General features: G+C 36.5%; 1 protein-coding gene across 1 annotated transcript; it reads left to right on the top strand.

Moving 5' to 3' along the window:
- Positions 1-749: 749 nt before the first annotated feature.
- LOC141665834 (uncharacterized) lies at positions 750-4,811 on the top strand. The gene is made up of 6 exons (XM_074471819.1): positions 750-1,804; positions 2,009-3,143; positions 3,447-3,746; positions 3,894-4,076; positions 4,191-4,412; positions 4,467-4,811. The coding sequence occupies exons 1-6, from the start codon at positions 750-752 to the stop codon at positions 4,809-4,811; spliced, it is 3,240 nt and encodes a 1,079-aa protein (XP_074327920.1).
- Positions 4,812-19,652: the final 14,841 nt, after the last annotated feature.

Raw genomic sequence — 19,652 nt, 5'->3', positions numbered from 1 at the left:
CACTCACCCAGGTAGGATGTATTCATAAAAAAATTTCTTTTAATCATAATGAACCAAAACTTAGACCTACTTTGTGAACCCAGAAGCATCTAAAATTTCTATTTTATAAACCAATCCAACATGGAGGCTTCTTCTTCTTATTTTTCCACATCACATTCATGTTCTCTCTTTGACTTCATATATTGTTATAATGACAAGGCGTGTCCTAATGTTATCTTCCTTTCTGGTCCAAAACATAGATTACCCACATTGATTCAGTTTTGTTTGTCCACACGAACCAAGCTTCTGGTATATATAAATCATGGAAGTCAATTTTTTCTCTCAAATCATTTTTATAGGACACACCTTTTATCTTTAACTTGGGTCGTTCCTCTCTTGTCCTTGACAAACATTTCCTTTTTCTCTTGCCGATATACTTCACCTCTTTTCTTTACTTTTATTTTTAAAATATTTTTACATAACTTCAACTATAATATTTTATAGTGCTTGCCTTCTTCAAAATCATGTGTAATTATATCAAGATGCACCATCCTAAAGCTTCATATAAAGTTTGTCCACTCCGAACATACAAATCAAGATCCAGAAGTTTAGATCAAACAAGTTCACTCTTGCAGATTTTTTAATTTTCAAAATTTTCTATTTCTTGAAATTTTTGAATCATAAATAATTTAATCGTAAGTTCTCAAAAAGTTGGATGTATTAAGGTACCAAAGTTTGACAAAGAAAATTACAATCTATGGAAGAAAAAGATGATTCTCTATCTTAAGGCTGCGAACCCTGATTACATGGAAATTCTGAATGACGGCCCACACTTACTTGAAATGGTTGATCCTGATAATGAACGACATACCATTCCTAAACCAAAATCTGACTGGACTGTAAAGGAAAAGGAATTGGTTGCCCTAGATGACAGTCTACAGCTGATATTGATAGATGCCATTGACTCTGACATGTGTCACCAAATTCTTGTTTGTGAAAGTGGCAAACACATGTGGGACATAATTGAACTGTTAATGGAAGGTACTAAAGATGTGAGAGAATATCGCCTAGACATGTTAACTACTCAATATGAAGCCTTCAGGTCTCTCCAGGGTGAAGGTGTAACCTCAGTTTATGAAAGATTGAATAGGCTGTTAAATGAAATGAGTCTTCATGAAAAGAAGTATGCACAACATGAAATCAACAGAAAGTTTTTGTTGACACTCCCTTCACATCTGGACAACAAGGCAGAAACAGTTCGTGAACGAGTGGACTTCAAGACCATGAAACTGGAAAAGGTGTATGGAAGAATGAAGACTCATGAGATGGAGTTAGACCAGAAGAGGATCATATATGGGAACAAATCCAGTGATGCCAAAAATGCTGAGTTGCTGAGAACAACTGCACTGGTTGCAAGCAAGCATGAAGACCCGGATATCACTGTTGAGAAGGCCAAGTCTCAAACAAATGTGCTTTTTGAGGCTGAAGTGGATGATGGAAATCTGACTGGGGATCCTGGTGACTACTACACCATGGAAGAATTAAAACAGATGGAAGATCCCACAATGGCAAATCTAGTAGGGATGTTCAGCAATATGAGATTCAGAAGGAAGAAAGGTTTCAGGGGCTCAGGGAGCAGTAGTAGAGGGAAGAGATCCAACTCATACTCCAGTTCTGGATATAAAACTGGAATGGTAGACATAAACAAATTCAAATGCTATAACTGTGATGAGGTTGGACACTTTGCCAGTAAATGCAGGAAGCCTCAACAATCAAAAGACAAGGGCAAAGAGGTTCAGAAAAGGGATTCAGGGAAATCCAAAAAGTATCCAGTCAAGTCTTACATTGCTGAAGGAAAAAGCTGGGATGATACAGATGATGAAGAGGAAGAATATGGAAATCTTGCATTGATGGCAGAATCAACTCCTCAGGTATCTATATCACCCCCTGCTAAAATTTGTGATAATGCTGATTGTATAGCTTTTAAATAACTTGCTCAAGTATATTCTGATAAACTTTCCTATGATAGAGCTAATGTAGAATGTAGTGACAAGTTATGTGCTGAAAATTACAATGTGCTTAAGTTAAGATACAAGAATTGTTGCTTATCCCTAAGATGTTCAGAAGGTACTGTTAGTGACTTAAAGCAAGAACTAGAAAAGATCAAAACTGAAAATGATAAGCTAGTTCTCACCAATGTTGCTATAGAAGACCTTAAACCAAGAAATCAATATCTGGAACTTAAAAATAAGAAACATGTTGAGACTATAGAAGGAAAGGATGAGAAGATAAAGGAATTAGAAACTAAGCTTCAGACTTATGCTAATTCTGCTAATCTTGCAAAGGAACTCATATCTAGTCAAGTTGTAAGTGGAAAACTTGGAATTGGACTAGATTATGATGAACTTAGGAAATTTAGTAAGAAACATGTGGTGGATAATGAACCTGTAATAAAAGTTGTTAATCCATTAGATACACCACATGTTCTGAAGAATGCTAAGAAACCTTTTTTCAAGAAGGCATCTTCGAAACCTTTTGATGAGGAGAATTTGTTCATTCATCCTAAGATGCTTGTTGAAGATCTTGAAAAGGTAAAAGATAAAAATGCTAAGAAATCTGATAAACAAGCATCCCCTGAAAGTGAACAAACTACTGCAGGACTAAGTTTTAGTTCCACCACTAAATCTAGTAAGAATAGAAATGGCAGAACAGGAAAGGATGGCCCTAGAAAGGTGTGTAATAACTGTGGATCCACTGGACACCTATCTCATGCATGTAAAAATGTTAAAGTGGATAAAGTAAAAAATGTTAATATGCATACCATGCCTAGTGTTCCTAAATCTTCCAAGTGTGATAAGCCTGCTTGCATGTCATGTGTTGTTTTATTCATGAAAATGTATCTTGATTACACACACTCACACAATGCATGCCGTGATCATGATAATCATATGCATAAGAATAAGAGTAAGTTAAAGACTGCAAGCCCTCCTAGTGCTAGGAAAGAGGCTACCTTCACCAAGACCAAAAGCAAAGCTAATGGTCCTTCTAAGGGTGTTAAGGACACAGTCAATGAAAATGTAAAGCATGCTGAATCTGTCAAGAATGTTAAGAAATCTGCTAGATATGCACATGTTCCTAAGTACCCTGGACCCAACATGGTTTGGGTACCAAAGAAATCTTAATCTCTTTTGTATACAGGGCATAAAGAAGAAGAAGGTCATGTGGATTCTGGACAGTGGATGTTCGAGGCATATGACTGGAGATAGAGCCCTGCTATCAAAGGTGGTTGAGAAATCTGGCCCAGTGGTTACCTTTGGAGATGACAACAAAGGTTATAAACGGGATATGGCTGTTTGGAAATTGGAAATGTCATCATAGAAGAAATCTCTCTGGTTGATGGTCTTATGCATAATCTTCTAAGCATAAGTCAATTATGTGACAAAGGATGTGATGTGTTGTTCAAGAAGGAGAAGTATTTGATCACTAATCAAAAGAATGAAAGGCTTGCTCTCAATGGAGTAAGAAAAGGTGATCTGTTTGTAGCTGACTGGAATTCTGCAGAAGATGGACAAGTAATGTGCTTCTACAGTAAAGCATATGCAAATGACAGCTGGCTATGGCATAGGAAGCTCTCCCACTTGAATTTCAAGACAATGAATTCTCTAGTGAAAAGAGAGTTGGTGAGAGGATTACCTGAGATGGAATTCAGCCTTGAAGGGCTATGTGAAAAAGTAAAATCAAAGAAAGCATCACACAAGAAGAAGACAGTATCTGATATAGCTGAACCACTACAACTCCTTCACATGGATTTGTTTGGACCAGTGAATGTTATGTCTATGTCAAGAAAGAAATATGGATTAGTGATAGTGGATGATTTTTCTAGATATACATGGGTGTTATTCTTGTATTCAAAGGATGAAGCACCTGGCATGATTATTGATCATATCAAGAAGATTGAAGTAGAAGCTGGGGTGCCTGTGAGATGCATAAGGTCTGACAATGGAACAAAATTCAGGAATGCAAAGCTAAATGACCTCTGTGTAGAAAAGGGCATCTCAAGACAGTACTCAGCACCAAGGACTCCTCAGCAAAATGGGGTAGTTGAAAGGAAGAATCGTACTTTGGTTGAAGCTGCTAGAACCATGTTGAATGAAGCAAATCTTCCTACGTACTTTTGGGCTGAAGCTGTCAGCACTGTATGCTATACTCAGAACAGAACCCTGATTAACAGAATGTATGAGAAAAATCCATATGAGCTGATGGCAAACAAGAAACCATCTGTAAAATACATTCATGTATTCGGAGGAAAATGCTATGTCCTTAAAGATAATGAGCAGATTGGCAAGTTTGATGCCAAAGATGAAGAAGGCATTTTTCTGGGTTACTCATTAGAGTCAAAGGCTTACAGGGTGTTCATGGTTGATGATCAGAAGGTCGTGGAAAGCCTAAATATAACATTTGATGACACAAAACCCTCAAGTATTTAGAAAGAAGATGATGATGAGTCTATGAATGTAGAAGATTTTTCTGATAATGAGGATGAACCTGAAATTGTGCTATATGAAGAAAATAATGGAGATGATCCTCAGGATGATCATAATGATGATTCAGACTCAGATAATAATGGAGGAGATAGTCAAGATGCTAGTGGCACATCAAATGTGACTAGTGAAACAACATCTGAAGCTGATTCTCAATCATCAGATTCTTCAGGTCAAGATGGCAACAATTCAGGGGGAGCAGGACAAGAGCATGGATCTGGAGAAAGAACTCACAACAACAATAGTAATGCTGAGTCATCAAGAACACAATTTCCTAGAGCTACAAAGTAGAATAAATCTCATCCTGAAGATTTAATTATTGGTGATCCAAATTCCAGAGTTCAAACCAGAAGAGCCACTGCAAATGAATGTCTATATTCTGGGTTTCTTTCTCAAATGGAACCTAAGAAAGTGGATGAAGCTCTTGAAGATCCAGATTGGGTGATTGCTATGCAAGAGGAACTCAATCAGTTTGAGAGACAAAAAGTTTAGAAACTAGTACCCCGACCAAAGAATAAATCAGTGATTGACACTAAGTGGGTATTCAGGAACAAACTGGATGAAGATGGTACCGTGACAAGAAACAAGGCAAGACTGGTAGCAAAAGGTTACTCTCAAGAAGAAGGAATAGATTATGACGAAACTTTTGCACCAGTGGCAAGACTTGAAGCCATCAGAATGTTCTTGGCCTATGCTGCATATACAAATTTCAAGGTATATCAGATGGATGTGAAGAGTACATTTCTAAATGGTGAGCTTGAATACGGAACAACCTCCTGGTTTCACAGACCCTGAATCTGAAGATCTTGTCTATTTTCTCTTCAAGGCTCTCTACGGCCTTAAGCAAGCACCAAGAAAATGGTATGACACCCTCTCTGAATTTCTACTTGAACATGGTTTCACAAGAGGTGTCATAGACAAGACTCTATTCTACAAAATGCATAAGAATGATATCATACTTGTTCAAGTGTATGTTGATGATATTATATTTGGATCTACGAATGATATACTATGTGCAAGATTTGCTAAGCTGATGCAAAGTAAGTATGAGATGAGTATGATGGGAGAATTGAACTTCTTTCTTGGACTTCAAGTGATTCAGAAGCCAGAAGGTATCTTTATTTTTCAGACAAAGTATATCAAAGATCTTCTGAAGAAATATGACACGGAAGATTCATCTCCTGCCAAGACTCCAATGGCCACTGCTACAAAGCTTGATCAAGATCAATCTGGTAAACAGGTGGATATCACTCACTACAGGGGCATGATTGGATCTCTTCTCTACTTGACTGCAAGTCATCCAGATTTAATGTTTGCAACATGCTTGTGTGCAAGGTTCCAGGCTGACCCAAAGGAATCACATCTTATAGCCGTCAAGAGAATCTTTAGGTACTTGAAAGGTACACCTAATCTGGGTATCTGGTATCCTAAAGACACTGGATTTGATCTCATAGGTTATACAGATTCTGATTATGCTGGATGTAAGATTGATCGGAAGAATACTTCAGGAAGCTGTCAATTCCTTGGTAGAAGATTGGTATCATGGTGTTTAGTAAGAAGCAACATTCAGTATCAACATCAACTGCAGAAGCTGAATATATTGCTGTTGGAAGCTGCTGTGCTCAATTACTTTGGATGAGAAATCAACTCAAGGACTATGAAATTGATCTGGATCATATTCCCATCTTCTGTGATAATACAAGTGCTATAGCTATCTCAAACAATCCAGTTCAGCACTCGAGGACCAAGCATATTGACACCAGGTATCATTTTATAAGAGAACATATAATGAATGGTACTATGGAACTTCAATATGTTCCCACAACTGATCAAATTGTAGACATTTTCACAAAGCCACTTGATGAGGCAACATTCACCATGTTGGTTAGTGAACTTGGCATGTTAAATTTGTCCAATTGATTGGAAATTATCAAATGCAATTTGATTGGGATAAAATTTACAAATTTCTGTGATGATGCTTTGAGGGTTTTTGAATTTTATTTACCAAATATTAATTGTTTATGTAGTAGCAGCATAATATTGTTCTGAATAATGGTGATTATCAATCAATGGTAATTTTCATAATTTTAGAGTGAATATTGTGATTTTTGAAACATAATATTATTTATAATTATGGCATTATCAATAAATGATAAGTATTAATTATTAAATAATTATTATGGGATTTTTATGAAGCATAAGTAATATTCAGGATTTATTAATATTTTCCAGTCAATGATTTATATTTAATAATGAATAAATATTATTTGTGATAATTAGTAGTTAAGTACTAATAATTCAGAAATTCAACTTTCTAATTTGTGGGAACATTTATTTTTGCACTTAGGGGGAAAAGTGATTTAGAATAATCAAAAAATTTTCTAAGTACATCAAGTTCAAATTTCGACTAGTGGCTGTATAAAAATCGACTAGTAACAGCAAGTCCAAATTTTGACTAGTGCTGTATAAAAATCGACTAGTACAACAAGTCCAAATTTCGACTAATGGCTGTATAAAAATCGACTAGTGGCTGGAAATTTTCGACTAGTCGATTTTCTAGGAAAATCGACTAGCTGTTTTCAGTAAGTTTGGCTAAGTCATTTTTCTTCCCATTGGCAATTTTTCAACTACTAAGTTTTCGACTAGAAGCAAAATCGACTAGTAGGCTACTAATCGATTTCCCACTAGTCGAAAAATAATCTATATATATATTCATTGCCTTAACAGTTTGCTTTCTCAGATACACACAAACTAATCGATTTCACAGCAAAGGAGGATTTAGGAGTTTTAAAATTTTCAGTAATCGAATTCTTCACAGAACTCTGGCAAAATTTTCTGAAATTCTAGATTATTGTTGTTCAATCCATTGCGGTTCTTTTGACTGTAAACTCACAAGTTTTCACCGGTTGAATTAGGAGATCCAAGCATTCGATTTCTAGTTTTAGAAAAGTTTGTTTTGTGTAATCTGTTGTGTCTATAACCTAGGCTGCGTTTGGTGTGAGGGTTTTAAGAAATAAAATTAATTTCTTTTGTGTTTAAGATTATTTTTCATTTTTTTAAAAATGGCTAATAATTTTGAAATTAAGAAAACTAATTTTGTGTCTATTTTAGGAAATGATTTGAGAAAAACTGGAATATTTCAAAAATGGATTATTTTCTTAAATGAACATTCTATTGTGAGATATGCCCTGACAGCAAATGTGCAGATTAACTCTGATTTAATTCAGCACATCACACAGAATTCTTAAATATCTAATGAGGGTGATCAGCTTGGGATATAATTTGTTTTTGGTGAAGATGTGATCAGGATTTCTGAAGACGATCTGAATGAGCATCTACACCTTCCAAGAGATAACTTTGTTGATGTTCCTGATTCCTCGACGTTGTTCGACTTCTTTGTTTCAATTCAAGCAACCTTGGAAAATGGTCAGCTACCTGCAAAGTTCTACAAGTCACATCTACCCAAGGAATGGAACTTGTTCTTCGGGGTTATATCTCAAGTGTTCTCTTCGAAGATAAGCATCTGGGTTTCTGTCTCTGGGTTAGTTCATAAAATTAGTTTTTCAGTGGCCAATAATCTTCGAATGAACTATGGTCGTCTCATGATGAAGAAGCTACAACAACACATTAACACTCAGAAGACCATCAAGTTTGCAGTCTATCCTCGCTTTCTGCCGATTGTGCTTAACTCCATACTTTCAGAGGAACAAAGGAACTTCATCCCCATGTTCAAGCCTGTCAATCCTCCTGTCATGCCTACCACTGTTGTTGTTCAATTGAAAAGCAAGAAAAATTATCCAAACAACAATGGAGGTATACCTAATGTCTTTTTGACTCCTTACTTAACAGAGAGTTTTGTGCAGATTGAAGCTGACATAATAGCAAGGAATGAGGAAATTCAGGCAGAAGAACACATGGATCAAGATCCAGTTACAGCTTTTGATACAAAACAACATGTTCAACCTGAGGAAAATCAAGAAGGAAGTGTCCATAGTTCACATACTCAGAACATTCCTCAAAACACCCCTGTTTACTCATACAGGCCAGGTATGTCCGGAGGTAACTACTCTCAATTCTCCAATACTGGATTTGATGATTTGATTTCTATTGAAGCTCTACAACTTGACTCTGCACATACATTTCAATCACTTGGTGATTATCCAACAAGGAGTATTGGATCTGAAAACCTTCAGATTCATAACCTCACTCCACCTCCAAACACTAAATTTACACTTTCCTCTACCAAAAACCTGAAGAGAAAAGGAGCCAGTGAGGATGAGGGAGAAACTGCTGACACAATATCAAATAAGGGAAATTTTATGAGAGAACACTCAGCTCTACCTCAAATGAAGAAAAATCGTATCCAATCAGAGGTATCTGACAGCCCCCATACATTCTCAAAAGGATGTAATGGCTGAAAAGGCAATTAAACATTCTCTGGATGTACCTTCTCAACAAGGTATGTCTATTGAAATTCGCCCGTCAGCCACGACATCTGAAAGAGTGTCACCACCACCAAACTTGACCTCAAATATTCATATTCACAGCAAGGGTGCACACACATCCAAAGAATTGACGGAAGCAGGGGAGCCACCTATCTTACAGTTGGACTCCTCTGTCAATGATCTTTTAACGGAACAACAATCCACTGGTAATGACCCAGATATCACTGGTGAGCCTATGGATAAGGTATTGTCACCAATACCTGAGGGAACTGAAAGTCTAATCCCACAGATGAAGGCTTCAGTGACACTCCCAGAGATTCCAACTCTAGAAAGGTCATCTACTGATGACAGGGAACTTGTCTCTGACAAGGATCGGGGATTGTGAACTCCAATTGCACCACCGCAGACCTCCTTAAGGATGGCTAAGGTGATTTCACTTGCAGGTACCTCAGAAGCTCGGAGCATTGAGAGGAGTGAAACACAAACCGTGAGGATGAGTGACACCCTTGTCCCCAAACCGAGTGAAAGAGCGATGAGCGAAACACTTCGAGAGGAGCCTTGTGAGACACCTACCATCCAAAATGCACCAAATCTTACAAACTATGTTACTATTACTGAATTTCATGATACTCTCAAACAACGGGATCAACAATTTCTAGTTGTGCTTGATAAGAGAGACAAAGAATTTTATCAAGTTATGGACATCAGGGATAAACAATTTCATGACGAACTTTCCAAGAGTGATGCTACTATTGCCTCTCTTCACGCAGAGATTGCACAGTTGCAGGCGAAGGTCCAACTAATGAAGGATCATCAAGCCTATAACTCTGCTGCTTCTGGTTTCTGACTAGCTTTTATGGAAGGACAAATGTGCTCTAAATCTTTTTCCAGTTCACTTTAGAAGGATAACCTAACTGAGGGGGAGAAGTTAGGAGGAGTTCAAGAAAAAGTAGTTCTGGAGGAAGAAAAGAAGTCAGTTGATAAAGGCAAGGCTAAAGTTGTGGAGTTGGAGGCAGAAAAGAAGTCAGTTGACAAAGGCAAGCCTAATGTTGTGGAGTTTGAAATGCAAGATCCAGTAAATGTTACATATAAGTTTGAGGATACAGAGGAGGAGGAAGATCTAGTTCGTTTCAGGAGTTCAATGAATCTGGATGCTAATATGTCTACTAATCCATTCATGGAAAGCAAGCCAGTTGAAGATGTGGTAGTCGGAGAAGAAGTATTCAATCCTGACATGGAAGCTACTGTATAAAGTGATGAAGATCAGATGGAACATGAACTTGAAGAAGGTGAAATTTTTGAACCGGGAGTTGCAGATGCTGAAATTGTTGATGAAGAGGAGGAATTTGCAGATGAAGATGCTTTCAGTGATGATTGCCTAATGAACAGGATAAATGAAATTATCAATAACAATATTAAAGAGGCTAAAGAGGTTTATGATCAGGCAAAGGCTAAGAAGACAAAAAATTAGTGAGAGGAAGGCCAGAATTGCTAGGGAGGAAGACATTCGTAACCAAACAGGTCCCAGGTGGGATGAAGCTAGAGCAAGCTTCAGAGGTAAGGAGAAGAACTTGGATAAGAATGATGATAGAAAGATAATGGACATCATCTGAGAATATAGACAGAAGTATCCAGATATCCATGAGTTCTACAGGAAGTTTGATGAAAGAGTCTCTAGTGTTTCTGTGTTTAAACTGAAGAAGGGCTGGGTTATGTATGTGAACCTAATAGATCAAGGAGCTCTGAAGCTGTCAACAAGAATGTTCAAGAAGATGAATGTCGTTGAGTTATTTATCCTCAAGCACAAAATTATCACATCAGGAGGACCAATCAATGAACTGCTAAGGGAATGTATGCATGAAGCTTTGAGAGAGTATTCACTGGAAGCGTTTGACTTACCCACTTGTGTTAAATACTACCATGGAAGATCTTTACAGAATCTCACTCTCACTAAAATCATTTAATGGGAACTCCTTACAGTATGCTAATGTACATTGAAAGCAGACTAAGGGGAAAGAAAGAAAGAAGATCTGCTCTAGATCTTGAAGCTGCTGAGATTATCTATGCTACAAGGTTAAATCTGAAGATGGAAGACAGTGAAGGAGACATGGAAAAGACTACTCGAGCTTACGATGAAATAGTGTGGGTTAGAAGAGCGGATGGCAAGACCATAATAGAGGATGAACTTCTGGGGGAGAATGAGCCCAAGACTTGTATTGAAGATGGAGAACTGAAGTACGTAATGAGAACTTCTCAAGCAGTTTCCAAGATACCTATCTCTAGTTTTGAAGGCAGCCATTCTGAATACATAAGAGAAGTGTTGAAAGATATTCAGTTATCCACATGAAAAAATGACAAGCTTGCTCTAAAGCCAATTCAGGATAGACTGAGAAGCAGACTTGATATGGAACAAATCAACAACACAAAAAGGGTGCAAGATTTTCCTAAGAGAATAACTGTCTTTGTTTTCTCTAAGAAATCTTCTATCTTATTTGATGCTGTAAGGAAAATGCAAAGCATCCTATATCTCAAGATGTTACTCAAGAGGCTTGAAGAACCGGAACCAATCAATGCACTAGAAGTCGAAGCAAGAGACTTAGTCAAGCTAAGAATTTCACAAATACAACAGAGGATTCAAAGCAGAAAATCCAGAGCAATCAAGAAATCTGAATCAGCAATCCCAGGGAAAACAGCAAGTCAAAAGGACAAAGCTGAAATGAAGTCAAAGGCAAAGGAGAAATAGAACATCTGTTCAGACTAGAGGAACAGTTTATGTCTTTGAAATCTCATGTAAATAGAAATCTGGAAATGTATATATATTCCAGAATGCATTTAATATTATTTACTATTTTCCACACTTACTTTTTCTTGTTGTCAGTTGAGTTATCCATAAGGATTTGCTTGTCGAACTCTAACAATCAAATAGGGGGATATTGTAAAGCATGATGTACCATAATGGATAATGAGGTGATATAACTCAACTTAGGACAAGAATCTAGTAAATAATATCATCTATGTAACACAGGAATCCAGAAGAAGAATGATCAGACACATATAAGAATCATAACACAGTATTACAAGTGCAAGTCCATTTGAAGTCATAGAAAGAAGATCAATTCATTGATCAGGCCTCTGTGAAGAATAAACCATCAGAGGACTTGTTATTTTAATACAGTTGAAGATTCAAGTATAGAAATCAAGTGATTCCAGTGGAAAACAATCTATAGAACTCAAGTCAGAATTCATTAACAAGGAACAATCAGAAAGGATAAGGATATTCAATTCAGGGCTAGTCGTTTGTGAACCAGACCAGTGCACTAAGCGTCAGCATTCCAGGATTGATCATTCAAGTCTAGAAAAGAAGTGTTAATTGATTTCAAGATCATACAAAAGATTGTATTTAGAATTGAAGAAAAGAAGAAGGAGTGAAAATATTCTAAGGCATAGAAGTTGATTTTCAACTAGTAGAATTCGACTAGTGGAAAATTAACTAGTGGAATGTAATTCTACTAGTCGACTTCTGACTTCCAAAATCGACTTCCACAATCGACTTCTACTCAAATTAGAATATTCTCTAAGTGCTACATATGTATAGAATTCGACTTCTATATTCTACTAGTCGAATTTCATCAAGGTCAAATTCGACTACTAAGAAGGAATGCAAATTCGACTACTAGGGACTTGGGTTATTTTGAAGAGCAGCAAATTAGAATGGTTGGACCAGAAGAAGCCACGTATTTAATTTGGTTTTAAGTCTACAATAAAATAGAAATCTAAGCATTTATGCAAGAGAGCTTTTTTTACCAGCAAACTGAGAAGCTTTTATGGAGAGCATTACGGAGCATTCAAGTTCATATTAATTGCTTTGTAACTGTACTGTTATGCTGTTGAAATTTCTGTAGAAGCTAATCAATTGATTAGATTGTAGCAACATTAAGGTTTATATCAATCGAAATATATTCCTTGAATTGTGTTGTGTTTTTACTTTCCTGCATAAACTTAGAACTTGTTTTGAATCGGAATTAATTGGTGGTATCGTATTCAACCCCCCCTTCTACGATACCTTTGGACCTAACACTTCTTCATCTAATTTACACACTCCCTTTTATGCTTGCATCTTCAATTTTATAATCTTCCAAATTACATGGCTTTTAATAACCATGTCTTTAATCAACCATTAATTATGATTTACTCTTTTGTCAACTTGATGTCAATAGTTCACACAATTTCTTTGCCTTAGCAATAAAACTTTGATTAAAGCCCACAAGCCAATATTCCTATAACCTTTAAGTTTTAATCTCCCAGTGGACCCACCTTCAATGCATCACATCTTATTTTATTGCAAGTAATAACTCCATCCATTTTAAACATCAATGCACCGTCATATTCTCTATCATTCACTCACCCGGGTAGGATGTATTCATAAAAAAATTCTTTTAACCATAATGAACCAAAACTTAAACCTACTTCGTGAACCCAGATGCATCTAAAATTTCTATTTTATAAACCAATCCAACATGGAGGCTTTTTCTTCTTATTTCTCCACATCACATTCATGTTCTCTCTTTGACTTCATATATTGTTATAATGACAAGGCGTGTCCTAATGTTATCTTCCTTTCTGGTCCAAAGCATAGATTACCCACATTGATTCAGTTTTGTTTGTCCAAACAAACCAAGCTTCTGGTATATATAAATCATGGAAGTCAATTTTTTCTCTCAAATCATTTTTATAGGACACACCTTTTATCTTTAACTTGGGTCATTCCTCTCTTGTCCTTGACAAACATTTCCTTTTTCTCTTGCCGATATACTTCACCTCTTTTCTTTACTTTTATTTTTAAAATATTTTTACATAACTTCAACTATAATATTTTATAGTGCTTGCCTTTTTCAAAATCATGTGTAATTATATCAAGATGCACCATCCTAAAGCTTCATATAAAGTTTGTCCACTCCGAACTTCATTATCACATGGAGGGACTTTTGCAGGAATACAAGGACATCTATTTTACACCATTAGTAGGTAAAAAGGGTTCTTTATCATATTCATGGGATCACCATAAAATACATATTCTTGTTACTCGCTAGAGAGCCAGGTGTATCTTTAGTGAAGCAAATAGCCTTTTTTCATGCTATATTCTTTCATGATATATATTTTTTGTTTCCGGCATTAACACGAGCTTAGGAATTCCTCTCAGTTGAGGGCGTACCCCATGCCTTTCATTAGTAGAGCTATGCGAGGACACAGGAATTACTAGAGGTGCGTTACTCCCCCGAGCATCCTCAAACCTTCTCCTCGATGGATTCCTTTTATCATACTGTTTAAGCTTTCCACGATCTTATCTTCAATGCTCTCAATCATATCCTGCAACTACATCCTGTGGAGGGGCACTCTCGTGTCTATGGTGCCTCTCCCTATGATTCCCTTTGGAATTATGGGTTCACACGCTGAATCACGGGGCCTCGCTCATCTAATAACTTATTATTTTTTGTCATTATAATAACTGAACCTTCTTGGAAATTGTTGGAAGTCGTCCGGGCCACGACCAGTTTTGTCAGGGCGCGCTCTATCGTAAGTAGGGAGCGCCCCTCCATGTATAACCTCTTTCCTCAGAGTTGGAGATAAACTCCCGAAAATTCTGCAACTTCTTAAAACGTCTTCATTCATATATTTCTTAGGAAAATTCTCTTAAAATCTTGTTCCAAAAATTACACGGATTCTTCCACTAGAGAAACTTGGTCGTCTTGCCAAATAAACTCATAATTGACATGCCCTTTATGGGACCTTGAGAGATCTCCCTGAAGATGAATCTTTTCCATATAGCTCTTGCTTGAAGCCATCCCGACTATTCTGGTTCATCATCGTTGATCGATGACATACACCTTTGAACAACCCTTAAAATCATAATTCTATTATAACAACTGAAAGACCACCTGCAAGACCTAAATCACCTTCAAATTTTATTCAACCCCCTGGTCTTCTTTGTGTTCCGAAACTTTTATCCATGAATTTCCTTCATCTTGGCCATGGCCGCGAAAGATAACCTTTAGATTATGACATAAAGAACCCTTACCATGGTGAGACATCTCTTCCTCTCGAGATTATTATCATGTTCTGCACCACTTAATTACTCCCAGGGTAAAGGTTGTTGAACTGTCTAAGAATCTGCATGACCTCCGCCTTTTACGTGGTATCCTTCTGAGTTTAAGTTGTATCTCTGGCATGAGCATTTCCGTCATACCAAACATAAGCACGCCAATCTCCCTCTAAGTATCTCCCATATCTTCCCCTATCCGGACTTGTGTGAGAACTTAGATTCATTTTATCATGCCACTTAAACCTTTTTTTCCGATCACTTGTATAATATCGACCATACCTTCCAACCGAATTAAGAGGAGGAGCCCGCTCATGGCCGCTGTGCCGTTTCTAACCCCTCAATAAATTTAGGGGCACACGCGTCAAACCACAAGGCACTATATCTCCTCGAGCGACCTTTTTTTATCATTCCAGAAGCAACATGCTCAAATCATCATTTCCTAATCGAATACCCAACCAAATTTTTAGAGCAGCGAAGCCTTATCGCCCGTTATCTGGCAAAGCTTCTGCATGGTGATGTTCATCCAAAGTTCTTTTAGATCAGTATGAGTATGTAATTATCTGATTATCTGTACACGATATCTCTCGTTCATCCATATTTGTCCATGAGTTTAATAACCGGAGGAGTAACCTCATAATAATCTAGTCACCGCGGAGTAATAGGCGGATGTTTGCTATTAACTTGCCCGTGTCCATCCAAAGCACCTCTCTCAACCATCAGAGCTTTTTCAGATGCATGGATATAACAAGAATTATGGCAGCTTCTCCTAGTTTTATGTCGCTCCACGGTACTCAGCCTCAAATCGAAGCCATTTAAAGCATTTCCCATCCGATAAAGCTTCCCCAACAGATCAACATTGCTGATAAGAACTGTGGGTTGGCTCCTAACGTCCAGAGTTGGACGTATGACCTTCGCCGGAATATATTGCTCATGGCAGCCACAATTACGTTATGGGCTTCCTTTAGAACTATCTTCCTCATAAAAACTTTCATCAATATTATGAGAAACCTTTCCTCTAAGATGCAGATCTTGATCAGCCCCTCCTTCTAGCGCCAATTAGTTGACCAAAGAATTTGGTAACAATAAAATTTGAGGTACGTAGCCGGAAACAAGATCTATGATCGGGAGCTCTGCTAAATCGTCTAAACTACTATTATGCCAATTACATTTGTTGATTGTGGAGATATCAATTTTGAATACCCCGAATAAACCGTTATGGATGATGAGGAGCCCTGCTAAATCGACTAAACTGACATATGTTTATGCACAACATAATGTATTATAAGATTTCGAGTATGGTCTATATTTTTTTCCGGTTTTATTTATGTTTCTTTATTCTGTGAAACAATATTTGTATTTTTCTTTCGAATATATCGTACCTTAAGTTTACCAACTTGTACGTAATATTTTGTTTTTTATAATTAATTGTTGCTAGCATAACTAAAGAAGGGGGTGGGCAATGAAAGAAATAGAAGGAGTTAGAATTTATGCACCATGCTAATGAAAAAGAGGAGTTGTGTAGTTTATAAAAGACAATTGATTGTAAAAAAGAGTCTATTTAAACGGTAAAATGCAAAACAGATCTAACTTTAAAAGGTTGAGGCTGGAGTGTAATTGCTTGTTACTCCTTTAAAGGTTACCACATTTTCACAGTCTAAACAATTTCACTTGTGCATCAAACGAATTCCATTACTCATAAGATAATGTGAAACACCATTAAATGTTTCATGTATTCTATAACCAAAAAATGAGTACATTTATGTACATGTAGCAACATAGAAAAAATTGATTGAACAACGTTATTTATGTGATTTTATGAATGATGTCAAGCTTAAAAGTTTAGGAACATGTTAGGATATATTGATCCAAAAAATGAAACATTGCATAAATGAAATGGTGACTTTGATTTAAAATTCCAGATATTAAGCCCCATATATATACACATGGGAAAACCCATGGTTTTTTTCGATATAACAACTGATGGTGAAAAGGAGGGCCGCATAAAACTGGAGTTGTATGCTATCAAGATATCCATTATTAGTAGTACTTTTGATATAATAGGCCCAACAGTAGTAAGGGTAGGTTCAATAGTAGTAAGGGTAGGAAAATATTTTTCTCTTGTATTAGTATAAGGAGTACTATAGATAGTTGAACAATTATAATATGGGATAATGTTGAATATTATCAAAAAAAGGAAATCATTTCCACCAACTCACTCTTTCTTTCTATGCTCTTTCTCTCTTTATAATAAAATTTCAAATTCTGTTTCTTCTCTTCCAATCTATCTCTCCCTCTCTATCTGATCTCACTCTCTCTTCTCTCTTAATTCATAATTATGATATCTTCTATACTCTGTTAACTTCATTATCTAGCTTAATTCTCTGTTTATTAGCTTGTATTTGCATCCTATAAATATAAAACTCCAAAAACATTTAAATATTAAAAACCTTAAAACACAGTTCATGACATAATTGGTATCAGAGCTACTTATTATAATTAACAACTGCTTCTATATTGTTGTACAACTCATTCCGAGCAGATCGAGCCTGACAACTCAGTAATCTCAGTCATTTTTGGAAGTTTAGGTTTCTGCACAACAGGTATTTGTCTAATTATCTCTAATAGATAGATCTATAATTTGTGCAAGTAATTGTGATTGTTGTGTTGTTAATTTTTGGATATTTGATTAAAGTAAGGAATTACTGCTCTAAGTTGGTGTTTTGTTAAGTTGTTTTGAATTATTAATTATTAGTTGTTTGCTGAGATAATAAGTAGATTGTACTTGAGTTGTTTTCTTGAAGATTATATAATTGTAAGGAAGGAGATATAGTAAATATGGAGTTATTATTGATTTGAAGGAAGAGATGTCTCCTAAGAAAAATGCTAATGTTAGGGTAGAATCATCACATCAAGGTACCTTAAGGATGATGCAATAGGATTTTATAGGCCATAAGGAAGGTACTGAAGATAAGACTGAGAAGTTACAGAGATTGTTAAAAAAGGTTATTAGTAGAATGAATGTGGTGGTTAGTAATCAAACTCCATACAGGAATGAAGAACTGGATGCAGAAGGTAGAGAGGTTTTTGATGAAGGTGTTATAGGGAAATGGGAGTAGGTGTGTTCATGGATTCTCTTTATGCTGCTTGGCAGAGGAAGAAGGGAGACTAGAGGCACACTTTAAGGTTTGAGGAGAAGTACAAGTCACATTAGTATAAGACTTATGATCATACCATTGATACTCAAAGCTTAAGACATCAAAAAATAACTTTATAGTATTTAAAAAAAGAAGTGATGCCTTAGAATGGCTAAGGGATTGTGAAGAGTATTTTTCAATTTATAAAGTAGGAGATAACAAGAGAGCACCTATTGCTGTAATGCACTTGATCGGAATTCCCAGATCCTGGTATAAATCATTCATGATGGGGAAACCTTTGGGAGTCACCTGGCAACAATTTACTCAATCCTTTATGGCCATATTTGGTGAGTTGGATACTGATATGGTATTTGATAGGTTAAAAAGGTTGTAAAATTCCATCTCTATGGAGAACTACTTTGATGAGTTTGAAAAACTGAGGGGGCGACTGTTGAATAAGATTCCTAGCCTAACTGAGGAATATTTCTTAGAGAATTTCATTGGTGGGCTGCAGAATGAAATCAGAAAAATGATAAGCCTGTTAGAGCCCAAGACACTGGATCAGGCACTCAAACAAGCAAGGTTTTATGAGCATTCCATGCCTTCAACATCTAAGAAAAATGCAACTACAGGAAATAACTACAAATCCAGTGCCAATAATCACTACTCACCTAAGCCTCAAACATTGGGAGATATCACTAGAAATAAAAAACCTTCAATACTCACACAAACTAAGTCCACTGAAGTGATATCTATCAAACCAAGGCCTCTCAGTTACAGTCAGAGGGAGGAAATAAGACAGAAGGGATTATGTTTTTACTGTAAAGAAAAATGAACCTCAGAATTTCTTAATGGTGACTGGGGTGGAAGAAGTAGCAGAGTATAATGTGCCTCCAAGGTATGATGAAGGGCGTAAATATGATAAAGAGAATTGGCAAGGTCAAGATATCATATTAGATGCTTTAGGAGTTGAAGAGATTTACAAGAAAGCTCCTATGCAATTTGAAGGTGTGACAAGTTGCAAGAAGTTCAAGATCCTAGTTGATGGAGGAAGTTCACAAAACTTGATTAAAGAAAATTTTTCTAAGGATCTCAACTTAGAAATACAAACTGGGACACCAGTGATATTAACTCTTTATAATGGATGAGGATTTAAGAATAGTAACTTATTATCAGAGTTCAAGTGTAAGTGGGAAGGGGAAAAATTCAGGACCAAGGTTTGTCTTATAAAAAAGCTAAAATGAGATGTATTGTTGGGGGTGGATTGGTTATTAAGTTTGGGTGATTGTAAGTGTAACTTCAAGGATCATACACTACAATTCTATTGGGAGGAACATGATATTAAACTAGAGCCAACCTCTATAGCTGAGATACATCAGCCGGAAGGAAACTGGAAAACTGCAGTTCCTCTATGGATGGAATAGTTTATTACCTCATATGAGGAAGATAAGGA

The sequence above is a fragment of the Apium graveolens genome, chromosome 6, assembly GCF_009905375.1.
Source record: "Apium graveolens cultivar Ventura chromosome 6, ASM990537v1, whole genome shotgun sequence".
Lineage (NCBI taxonomy): Eukaryota > Viridiplantae > Streptophyta > Magnoliopsida > Apiales > Apiaceae > Apium > Apium graveolens.
The sequence above is the reverse complement of the archived record's forward strand: the minus strand, read 5'-3'. Positions and strand labels throughout refer to the sequence as shown.